This window comes from Phalacrocorax aristotelis, chromosome 23 (assembly GCF_949628215.1).
Source record: "Phalacrocorax aristotelis chromosome 23, bGulAri2.1, whole genome shotgun sequence".
NCBI lineage: Eukaryota > Metazoa > Chordata > Aves > Suliformes > Phalacrocoracidae > Phalacrocorax > Phalacrocorax aristotelis.
Genome location: NC_134298.1, coordinates 1229475 through 1241164, shown reverse-complemented (window position 1 = coordinate 1241164; position 11690 = coordinate 1229475). Strand labels below are relative to the sequence as shown.

The 11690-nt window shown below is 54.1% G+C and overlaps 1 protein-coding gene and 1 pseudogene across 1 annotated transcript; both read right to left on the bottom strand.

The window, feature by feature from the left end:
• Positions 1-3677: 3677 nt before the first annotated feature.
• On the bottom strand, positions 3678-4492 carry LOC142067760 (feather keratin Cos1-1/Cos1-3/Cos2-1-like; annotated as a pseudogene).
• A 3565-nt stretch (positions 4493-8057) lies between these two features.
• Positions 8058-8841, bottom strand: LOC142067688 (feather keratin Cos1-1/Cos1-3/Cos2-1-like). The gene is made up of 2 exons (XM_075116582.1): positions 8741-8841; positions 8058-8372 (listed from the first exon to the last, which is right to left on the bottom strand). Exons 1-2 carry the CDS (start codon positions 8816-8818, stop codon positions 8058-8060), a joined length of 393 nt encoding a protein of 130 aa, XP_074972683.1. The 5' UTR covers positions 8819-8841.
• Between the last annotated feature and the right edge of the window lie 2849 nt (positions 8842-11690).

Below are 11690 nucleotides of genomic sequence, written 5' to 3'. Positions count from 1 at the left end.
ATGGCTCGAGCAGCTCACTCAGCTGTTCAAAGTCCATGTTCTTGGGCTTCAGAAGCAGAGAGGGAAACCTGGTGTCTGCAATGGCAGAGGTCCCTGTCTTGAACTGGCAATGGATCCCTTCTCCAGGCTTTCCTTGGAGGGGTTTCCAGACAGCACCTCAGTGGTGGTGTCCTGAAGCCCAGGGCAGCACTAGCAGCTAGGGGTTGTCCATTTGGGTACTTGAAGGGTTGGATGGAGCCTGTCTGCAAAGCAGAGGGCAACAACATGCGGTGTGTTGTGGTTAGGCTGTGTCTGTGCCTCCCCAGCCTCTCTGCCAGTGAGGAAAGCTCTTGGGACATATATGGGTGTGACTTTTTCAGCCAAGTCCAAGCCCAGGCACTTGGGACACAGGAGTGGATACTCAGCAGAAGTAGCCTACCTGCCTGAATTGCTCCTCTGCTTCCCTCAGTATCCACGGATGGTAGTCGCTGGAGGGAAAGGCTCTTGGCAGGAGACGTGAGTGCTCCTGTGATTGATTCCCTGGTGAAATTAGCACAGGGAAGGAAAAAAAACCCCTTTCTTGCATTGCATCTAGGAACTGCCTGAACCTGGAGCCTGCAATATCAGACTGTTCAGGTACGTGGATCAGACTTTGGTAGCTTATAGGAAGTGGGGCTTGTGGGAGAGATTCCAGCAGAAGCCCCCAAGGCAGTCAGGGGAGCTTGAGGACATGACACACTGAGACAGGAGAACAAGGCTCAAGGCAGACCTTATGGGTGTCTACAGTTATGTGCTGTGAGGGTGAGGAAAAGATGGAGCCAGGCTCTTCCCAAAGGTGCACAGTGGTAGGACGAGAGGCAACAGGCACAATTTGGAACCTGGGAAATACCATTTAGATATTAGAAGCTCCCTTTATTTTAAATATTTTTTTGACCCTGAAAATTGTCAAGTACTGGAATGCACTGTCCACAGATGTTGTGCAGGCTCCGGCCTTGGAAAATTTCAAGACTTGACAGAGACAGCCCTGACCAGCCTCATCTAATGAGACCAGCTCTGAGGCGGGACTTGGAATGGGTGATTTGCAGAGGTCTTGTCCAACCTACACTATGCTATGCGAAGAGTAAAAGTAGTGTGGCAGGTTTGTTTCTTAAAGGCTAGGAGTAAGGAGAGGACAAATGCAGATTCCACTGGTTCTGAGGAAACTGAGAGTGGAAGGGTTATGGCCAAGTGGAAGGACGGCTTGCTTGGGTTTGAGTGTGGGTTTTTCCCCACAACAAGCGTTTCAGAAGCCGTTTTATGAGATGGGATGGGCAGTGTGGCAGGAAACTTCCTTTGTTGGTTCCTGAGATAGCTTTTGGAGATAGAGGGAGAAAGGCCACCGTGCTGGGGGTGCTGAGTGGGGCAGTTGGTGTCTGGAGGGTTTGGGTGCATTGACCATTGTGTTTGTGAGAGCTGCAGCCTTGGGGTGTGCTGACAGGAGCTTGGGGCTAGACACCGTGCAGGAGCCAGGAGAGGCCACCCCAGCCAAGGCTTGAGGATGGAGAGAGAGAAGACGCAGGCATCAGGGAAGGAGAGACTCCCAAGATGTTTCACAGGAGGATGTGTCAGAGCGGTTGGTCACCAGGCACAGGCCTATCCCCTTTATACCCTTCACCTAAGGAATGGTAAAGCAGAGAGACACCTTCCAAACAATCCCCACCTACTAAGTCTCCAGTTTTGATGCTCTGCCCTTGTACCAGCAGAGGAACGGCCAAGCCCCACAGAATATCTCGTATGAGGCAGTAGCTGGCTCCAAGCACAGTGGCCGTCTCACCACATCGCTGAACACCACGGGGAAATACAGCCTTCTGTGGCTGGAGGAAGTTGAGGTCTCTGACAGTGCCTTGTCCATCTGTGCTGTGCGTGACACGGTGGTGCAGGGAGCTTCCTTGGCTGTGCAACAAGCCAGGGGAGGGAGGGGAGGGGGTGTGTCTGTGCAAGGCTGAACTCAAGGGAAAGGACCCTCAGCACTATTTCCTCAGTGCAGCCAGAGATCTGCAGGCCATGATCTTGCAGGAGGGTCCCCTGTCAGTGGCCTGAGAGGATGGAGGAAGTGGTGAAAGTGCCTCAGGTTCCCTTGACTCCACCATGGGTTACCTGGTCATTCTGCACAAAGGCTCTGGCGAGGTGATGCGCAATGAAGGACGTTGGGGCTCTTTGTGCAGTGCTTCCTTGCTGCTCCTCTTTGCTTTCTGCATTTTCCTGCTGCACGCTGCTTCTTCAGGGTTTCCTGCAGGCCTGTCTCCTAGAATGCCTGCTCCAGGGTGTGTCCCTCAAGAGGTCAGAGTTCAAAGATGGAAAACATAAATTATGTGCCATGCGGCAATCATCCTTCCTGGGATTAGCTATGATTACAACAATTTTGGAAAAGACTCAGAACTACCCTGTGGACCCTCCAGTTGCTGCGTGGCCATGTGCTGGGATCCGGAGGACCTGCTGTCCCCAGCGCACTCTGCCCACCCTTGGAACCCTCCCCATGCCATACCTCGCGGCCTTCCCCCAGCCCCGCCTCATTTCTTCTGCAGTGGGAGCAGGCTGTACAGCTCGATCCAAGATCTCGGTGGGGGAGCAGACCACCAGGCAGAGGTGGGCAACAGGCCCTGCCAGGAGAAGGGCTGGCCTTGGGGAAAGCTGCCTCGTGGCTGGGGGAAGGCCAGGCATGACAGAGCAGCAGTGGGAGGTTGGGCACTGGCTGCTGCCCTTGGGGTACCCTGTGTGGTGGGATCTGGGGGTGTGTGAGGGGCATGAGGGCCCTGGTGTGTGGCCTGGCCAGGCTGATTTCATCATCAGCCTGGGAGTCACCTCAGCCCTGTGAAGGCAACTGTCTGGGAGGTGGAGGTTGTATAGGATGTATAGGATGTATAGGTAGAATTCCCCTCTTTACAGGCTTGTCATCTGCTGACCTCTCAGAGCCTCCAGCAGCACTGGGCTCCTCACTGGGGGATAGCAGTGGTCAGTTTCCCTCCTGCAGGACATGATCCGAGGCCAAGGGGCCATATCTGAGCAGAGATGCCAGAATGCAAGGCTTGATCTCCACTGGCTGTGGAGGATCTGAGTATGTCATCCTCAGCTCCAAGAGACAGTGACTGGAAGGACCCCACTGCCATCTGTCCCACCCTCCCATTCTGCTGGGAAGGATGAAGAGTCCACTTGTGCCCTCACCTTCTCCCCCTGCCAACAAAGGCAATGCCTTCCATCCTTGGCAACACGAGACAACATCCACCAAGGAAAGGATTATGTGGAGGCAGAGGCTGGGATGCAGAAAACTTTAATGACCCTGAAGGGGAAAACGGGTTCAATTCTAGAGGATGCTGCCAGTGCAGGGAGAGCACCAGCGGCTGCTGAAAGTCTGTTCCCATTGCCCATGGTGAAGATTCCGCAGGGCATCCATCTGCCTGTCCCACAGAGGGAGAGGGGTCAGAAGATGCCCCAGGTTGGCTCTGGGAGTTTTAGCTCAGAAGACAAGAAAAAGATGGGAGGGAGTGGAAGGCAGGAGATTTAGAGTGTGGCCATGTTTGAGAGGGCTCCAGCTGCCCTCCTTTTGGGTGGGAGCACTGGATGTTCAGCCTCTCTGAAATCAATGGCCAGGAGCTCTGTCCTCAGTTTAGCAAGAGCTTTTGGGTTCTGGGCAATCCTTGTCCAGGCTGTCACCTGTGGCTTTAGCAGGGAGGGCACCTTCTGCCACAGTAGCGGCTGGTAATGCAGGAGAGGTCAAAGCCCCCGGAGGAGATGGGCACTCCATCACAGCTCAGGATGCTGCCAACAGCAGCGGAGGTGGACGAGCCCACCACGGTGCTCTGTGGGAAGGAGCTGAGGATGGGGCCGGGCAGGGTCACCACCACGGGAGAGGGCTCGATGACGACAGTGGAGTTCTGGCACTGCCTGACACAGGGCTCATTGCAGCTGTTGGCCAGCGGGGTCGGGCCGCAGGGCCGGCATGGCAGGCACTGGCTATAGCAGGACATGTCTCTGGTCCAGAGATGCACCTGAGAGATAGACCAGAGAAGAATCAAAGCACAGGTACATGTGAGGAGCAGTCTGGCATGAGTCCATCACCAAAGTCAAAGGCACCTGCTGAGCCAGGAGGTAGGAACTGGGCAGTGAGGCAAAAGGGTTTCTTGGCCTTATGCAGACATGGTACTGCACAGTGTTGCCAGGGCCAACGAGGCTGCTGCCTGCCTCTTAAAAGAAAAGCCCCCTCTACCAAGTTCCAGACACTCTCTGAGTCAGACCACCACCGTTCTTCCCCATCTCAAGCAGCACCACGACCCAGCATAGGATGGAGGAGCACACATCTGCATACACAGAAAAAGCACCTGAGGAAAGGGCTTCAGACTCACCTGCTTTCCAAGGAGAAGGAGGCAAGAGAAGTGGATGAGAGAGCGAGGAGTTGGGCTGCCTTTTATGGTGGCCCTGACCTGCTCCAGGCCCAGACGTAGCTTCTACGGAAGTGCCAATTTTCTAAGGTGTTCATGATGGACGGAAAACCTCCCAGGTAATGACATGGTCTGGGTGGTTGTTTTCCCAAAGCTGCCTTTTCATTTCCCGGCTTATGCCATGCCCCTTCCCTCACGGAGGCTTCTTCTGAGTGCTGGGATCGAGAGGCCCCAGGATTTCCGGGGCAGGAATGCCACAGTGCTGGTGGAAGAACCAGCTCAAGTGCCGGATGGGTGCAGCGCGGGCAAATGCTGCTGGCCTGGGGTGCACTAGTGGGGTTGCCTGTGGCTGTATTGACTAGAAGGGGCCCAGCTGCTCCCAGCCCTGCAATCTTTGGCTGGTCACCCCAGGGCTTTTCGGTGTGAGGATATGCCATGTCTTTCTTTTTCCCTCCCTCCCTCCCCCGCCCCTCCCAACTTGCTCTGATGATCACCTGTGGTCAGCACTGGGTCAGAACTCTCCAACAAAGTAAGAGAGAGCTGTGTTTTGATCAGACTTTCCACCTGGCTGTTGTGATTGTGAAAGCCTTTGGGAGTGGGGTATGCAGAATCACAGGAACACAGAATCACAGAATGTTAGGGGTTGGCAGGGACCTCTGGAGATCATCTTGTCCAACCCCCCTTCTTGAGCAAGCACACCCAGAGCAGGGGGCACAGGAGCACATCCAGGCAGGGGTATTGAATGTCTCCAGAGAAGGAGGATCCACCATGTCTCTGGGCAGCCTGTTCTACTGCTCATCACCCTCACAGGAAAGGAGGTTTTTTTCTCATATTTAAGTGGAACTTCCCGTGTTCCAGCCTGTGCCCATTGCCCCTTGTCCTGTCATTGGGCACTACTGAAAAGAGTCCAGTCCCATCGTTCCGACACCCACCCTTTCAATATTTATAAGTATTGATGAGAACCCCACCTCAGTCTTCTCCAGGCTGAACAAACACAAGCCTCTCAGCCTTTCCTCATAAGGGTGATCCTCCACTCCCCTGATCAACTTGGTAGCTCATCCCAGGTGGCACATGGTCCTGTTTGTCCTTACCTTTTCCATGTATCTCGTCACTCGGATGGGAATGGCCTCATCTTTTTCACTGCAGGGAGTGATCAGTCCCTGAGGATCCTGACGTATTTCTTCCTCGGCAAGGTCTCCTTCTTGGAGATCCACAACACCCTCACCATTGTCCCCAAAACACTGGAGATTCTCCTTGTCAGTAGGACAACCGTCTGTGTTTCCTGCTGCCTGGCACAGTTATTTCCCCGGTTATTCCTGGGTACCACTGAGTTTCTGACCTTCTCAGTGATGTCCTTCGACTGCTACATTGCCATCCCCAAACAGCTGTATTACACGACAAAGATCCTCTGCTTCTTTCTATGCTTGTGAGCATGGCTACCGAGTTTTGTGGTCATCATCTCCCAGGTGTCTCTGCTGCTGCTGCAGTGTCTTCTCTGCTCCAGGAACAACACTGACCATTTCTACTGTGATGCTGGGCTCTGCTGAGCCTGGCCTGAGGTGACACAATGCTCATTGAGACCCTTGGCTTTCTGGTGCCCATCCCCAACATTCAAAGCAGCACTCTGATTTTCAAGTTGGTTTTCTTCATCTGTATCATCCTTGCAATTCTCCATATATTCCCTTGTCTTTCAGCCATCAGAAGGCATTATCTGCTCGTACATCTGTCACGGTTCAGCCCCAGCCGGCAACTAACCACCACGCAGCTGCTCGCTCAGTCCCCCGCACCCTTGTGGGACGTGGAAGAGAATCAGAAGAGGAAAAGCAAAAAAAAAAAAATCAAGTTGTGGTTTGAGGTAAGAACAGTTTAATAATTAAAATAAAACAATAATGATAATAATAATGATTATGATAACAACAGTAATGATAATATAATAAAAAGGAAAAGGGAAAAAAGGGAAAAAATCAAAACCACAAACAATATAATCACTCACCACCTGCCAACCGATGCTGCCCGTCCCTGAGCCGCAACGGCTGCCTCCCTCCCACGGCCAGCCCCTCCCAGATAACATACTGGCCATGATGTTACGTGATATGGAATAGCCCTTTGGCCAGTTTGAATCTGCTCTCTCAGCTGTGCCCCCTCCCCTCACAGCTTCTTGTGCACCCGGCAGAGCAGGGGAAGCTGGAAAAGTCCTTGACTAGTACAAGCACTACCCAGCAACAACCAAAACATCAGTGTGTTATCAACATTATTTTCACACTAAGTCCCAAGCACAGCACTGTACCAGCTACAGTGAAGAAAACTAACTCTGTCCCACATAAAAACATGACAATGACCATAATTCCCTCCTGATGGACGATATTGACATGGGGATTTCTGTTCTTCCGCTCGTATGCTTTTGTCACAACATCTGATTTTACATGAAGGAATTACAATATGAGATTTCAGTGGCTGCCAGGTGACATTTCCACTGATCACAAGGCATGAAATTTACATGGAAAAATATCCTCTACCCCCAGAATGGCAGCCAATTCCTCAGAACAAACTCTCTGGGGGGACCAATGAAGCAGTCAAGAGCTTTGAGGCTCACATGCAGCTTTCATGGGAAGTGCACCCGGTACCCTCATCCTTGCTGATCTTCACATTCTCCTGCCTGCTCTGTATCAGAGCAATTTGATCTCCCTCAGAAATACATCATTTCACCATCCCCATTTCTGTGCTGACTACCCTCAGCTCCCACAGGCTTACCTCCATTCTCCAGCCTCAACATACTCAGTGGCATGGGCGAATTTCCCCTCTGCTGATGCTCATGCCTGCCAGGCATGGCCCCATGATCGGTGGGGGAGAGGAGAGGAAGGTGGAGTAGCAGCTGTGGGCCATCCTAAAGGCTGTTCCCTGCTTTACCACTCCTCTCATTCTGCAAAGCCAATCATCTTCGGGAGCCCCACACCCACCTCCTGCCAACCCAGCACAGCTCTGGCCATCGCAAGACAAATGCCCTTCCTCAGGGGGCTCATGGGGCTTCTGAGCCCTCAGGGCCTCCTGCCTTGCTGGGCATTTGTGGGCAGAGACACAGCAGGGCAAGGCCTGATGGTCACCGGCAGCAAAGCAGCCAGAAATGTCTTCCTCAGGACCAAGGGATGGTGCCCAAAAGTGGAGCCACTGCGACATGTCCCAACCTCCCAATCCTCTCTGAAGGAACAAGGGTGTCCTTGTGCCCTCACCCCTTTCCACCACAGAACAACACCCCTCTGCTTTGGCAGCTTGGAGAGTGTCCACAGAGGGAAGGACCACATGGAGGCCAGGCTTGAATGCGGCACAACTTTAATGAGTCCAGAGAGGGAAGCAAAGTCACTCTGAGTGGAGGACAGCGATGCAGGGAGCCCCAGAGGCAGCTGAGAGTGTGCGGTCATTGGCCATGGAGAAGTCCCTTCACAAAGTCTTTCTGCCTGCCCCATAGACGGAGAGGAGACAGATGGTCCCCACCAGGCTGGCCTTTGTGGGGCCTTGCTGCCAAGGGGAACCAAAGCCAACAAAGTAAAGGGAGGCAAAGGCAAGGTCGCTGAGATGTGCTGAAAACACAATCCAGGAGAGCAATTCTCTGCCCAGCACCATATTCTGAGTCCCTCAGGCTGTCTCCCTGGGGCTTTCCCAGCATCTTTAGCAGGGAGGGCACCTTCTGCCACAGTAGCGGCTGGTAATGCAGGAGAGGTCAAAGCCCCCGGAGGAGATGGGCACTCCATCACAGCTCAGGATGCTGCCAACAGCAGCGGAGGTGGACGAGCCCACCACGGTGCTCTGTGGGAAGGAGCTGAGGATGGGGCCGGGCAGGGTCACCACCACAGCCGGGGGCTCAATGACGACAGTGGAGTTCTGGCACTGCCTGACACAGGGCTCATTGCAGCTGTTGGCCAGCGGGGTCGGGCCGCAGGGCCGGCATGGCAGGCACTGGCTGTAGCAGGACATGTCTCTGGGCTGGAGGTGCACCTGGCAGACAAGGCAGGGAGGAAGCAGAGCACAAGGATGGGTGAGGTGCAGCCTATTTCCCTGTCACAAAAGAGGCAAGGTACTACTGTGCGAGGACCTGAAAGCGGTGCCAGAAACCACACAGTATTCCTTCCCCTACAAATGACAGCCTTGCCCACGGACGCCCTCTCCTAACTTGTAAACCAATGCCCCCTCTGACATGTTCCAGCCTCTCTCTAGCAGGCTTCCTCCCCACTTCTCTCTCCCGTGGCATGATGCTCCAAAGCCTGAGCACAGGCCAGAGCCAGTAGCAGCTCAAGTGTCCATCAAGGAGAGATTTCACTTTGGAAGAGGAGAAGAAGGGGCTCAGGACTCACCTGTTCCCAAGGAGAAGGAGGCAAGAGAAGTGGATGAGAGAGCGGGGACTTGCGCTGGCTTTTATACCTGCCCTTCATTGCCGCAGGAACACAGGCACCCTTTGCAGAGGTAACAATTTCCTGACAAGCTCATTTTCAATGCAGACTGTCACAGCTAATGATATGGGCTGTGCTGTGATTTCCAACACTGCTGCCTTTTCATTGCCAGGTATAGAGCATGCCCATTCCCCACTGAAGGCTTCTTGTGAGTGCTGGGATGAAAGGCCCCAGAATTTCTAGGGCAGGAATGCAGCAGTGCTGGCAGAACTCAGTTCAAGTGCTGGATGGGTCGAGAGCAGGCAAGTGAAGTCAGCCTGGGTCACTCTGGTGGGGCTGTTTGAAGCACTGTTCTCAGGAATAAGCTCCAGCATTCCTCAGCTGGACACTCAAGGGTTCCTGTGCATGAGGATGTACCCTGTCCTTCTCTTTCCCTCCCGCATCAGCTCACCTCAATGGTCACTCTTTTTACCTTCCCAGGTGTGTGGCTTGTTCTGCTTGGTTTTGACCCCATCCGGCGTAACAGCACCCTCAGGAAAAATTGCTGGCCCATTTTGACTAGTCCCCACTCTGTGCAGCCTGGGAGTGCACAAACAATGCCATGGGCATTCCCAGGGCCTCGTCCTGCCCCAGAATGCTCTACCATTGCTGCAGTTGTCCCCACGTGTTCTCACCAGAGGCCATGGTTGCATCTCTGCCTACCTGTCTCCTTGTCTTCGTGTGCAGCTGTGTTGTATAAACACATGTCGGAGCTCAACTCCGCGCACGATTCCACACCCATGTGCATGAATATGCATGTGTGTGTCCTTGTGTGTCAACCATCAGGAGGGAATATGCTGCTCACAGCGGAGACACTCTCCACTGCTCTCTCCACTAGCACCACAGAGCAGCTCGTTCCCAGGGTCAGAAGGACCCTGAGTGCATTTCAACAGCGATGGCACCTGCCAACCATGGGCTGGCCATCCCTGAGTGGATCTGCTTTCACTACATATCAGTGGTGTCTGGTATGGAACGCAGACCCCTCTCGTGTCCAAGCCAAGGCCAAATGTACTTGTGCACCTCATCGGCATGATGCTGTGTCAGGCAGAGGCTGAGACCTTGCACCAAACAGGGACTGAATGAAAGGACCCAGGAGCCTGACGTTGCTGTGTTCTGAGTAGAAGGGACAGACCCTGTGGCTGAGTGTCCAGAAGAGACCCTCTTTCCAGCAATGGACCTGTGGAGAAGGAAAGGGCAGAGGACATTCCGACTGGAGACCAGAGGGAAATTTTTCACACTGAGAACAGTCAACCGTTGGAATAATCTCCCCAAGCAAGTGGTTGACTCTGCCATGTTAGACACTTTCAAGAGTCGTCTGTACAGGGTGCTGGTCCGTCTTGTTTAGACTCTCCTCTTCTTAGAAAGGTTGGACTAGATGATCCCTGAGGTCCCTTCAACCTGTGATTCTGGGATTCTGGGATTCGGTGACATGTGTGTCTGTAGTTTAGAAGGACTTTTGACACCCTCTCCCATTCTTCCTTTACAAACAAACTGGCATTGAATGAGTTCATTAGGAGCATGATAAGGCAGGTGGAAAATTGGCTGGACTACCAGGCTCAAAGATTTGTGACCATGAAGCAATGGGCTGACTGGAAACTCATGAAGGCCAGAAAGAGCAAGGACAAGGTTTTGCATGTGATGGAGGAACCGGCCCATGCAGTCATGCACGCTGGGGGCTGCCTGCCTAGGAAGCAGATCCACAGAAGAGGATGTGTGGTTGTAGGAGAGACCCAGCTGAACATGAGACCACAGTGTGCCCTTGAGGTAAACAGGACCAACCACTGCCGTACTGGGCTGTGTTAGTCAAAGTGTTGCTAATAGGTCCAGGAAGGTCATCCTGGCCCTCTGGCCCTTGGGAGACCATATGTGGAGTACTGCATGCAGGTTGGGGTCCCCTCTCAAGAAGGATATCCGCATACTGAAGTGAGTCCAACAAAGGCCACCAGGGTGGGTAGGGGGTTGGCAATGTGAGAGGAGAAGAGCCTGAGCGAGCTGGGCCGGACCATCTTGGAGAAGGGAAGTCTCAGGGGAGACCTTGCTTTCTGCAACTGCTTCTTCAGAGGAGACAGGGAAGATGGACATGGACTCAGATTCAGGCCACAGGGAGTACCTTCTTAGAGTGGAGGCAACGGACAGCAGCTGGGACATGGAGACATCTGATTAAGCAGTAGCTTAAAAGAAATAACAAGAACTGGCATGGGTTTCCCAGGGAGGCTGTGCAATCTCCACCCTGGGAGCTGTTCAAGGCATGACTGACTGTGACCTTGAGCAACCTGCTCTAATGGGATTGTTTCTGAGTAGGAGATTGACCTAGACGACCTCTGGAGGTGCCTTCTCACCTACATTCAGACTGTGTAACTCCCACCTTGCCCCTGCCACCCCTGACCCCAGCACACCCATGGGCACAGGTGTCCTCACAGACACTTTGCCTCAACACAACTTCTAGGCAGTGTGCTGGGACTGCAGAGAGGCAGCCGAGGCAGGCTCTCAGCCTCCTCACTGCCATGCGCAGGAAATCAGCGGCTGGTGTTGCCAGCCCCTGAGCTCGGAGGCAGCTCTGGGAAGCTGGTCCATCTCCTGGCTCAGGGCCCTGCAGCTCCCCCAGGCCGTGCCTGGCGCTGTGCGGGGTTATTGTTGCGGGGGAGTCCTTGCTCACCAGGAGGACGGGGAGAGTCCATTTCCCAGGAGAGAAACCTCTGCCCGTGCAGAGCCACTGAGCGCTGCGGGGCCGGGCGAGACCCCGAGCGGCGCCGGCGCAGGGCGCAGCCCCGGGGCGGAGCTGGCGGCGGCGGAGGGGACGAGGAGAGAAGAGGAGGGGGAGAGGAGGCGGCGCGGCCGGAGCAGAGAGCCGGGGCTGGCGGGGCGCAGCGAGGCG

Excerpts from the sequence above, each read along its gene's own strand:
- LOC142067688 (XM_075116582.1), bottom strand. The coding sequence starts at position 8,818 with ATGAAGGGCAGGTATAAAAGCCAGCGCAAGTCCCCGCTCTCTCATCCA. Across the intron at positions 8,373-8,740 it reads CTCCTTCTCCTTGGGAACAG|CCCAGAGACATGTCCTGCTA; the intron begins GTGAGTCCTGAG and ends GTGCACCTCCAG.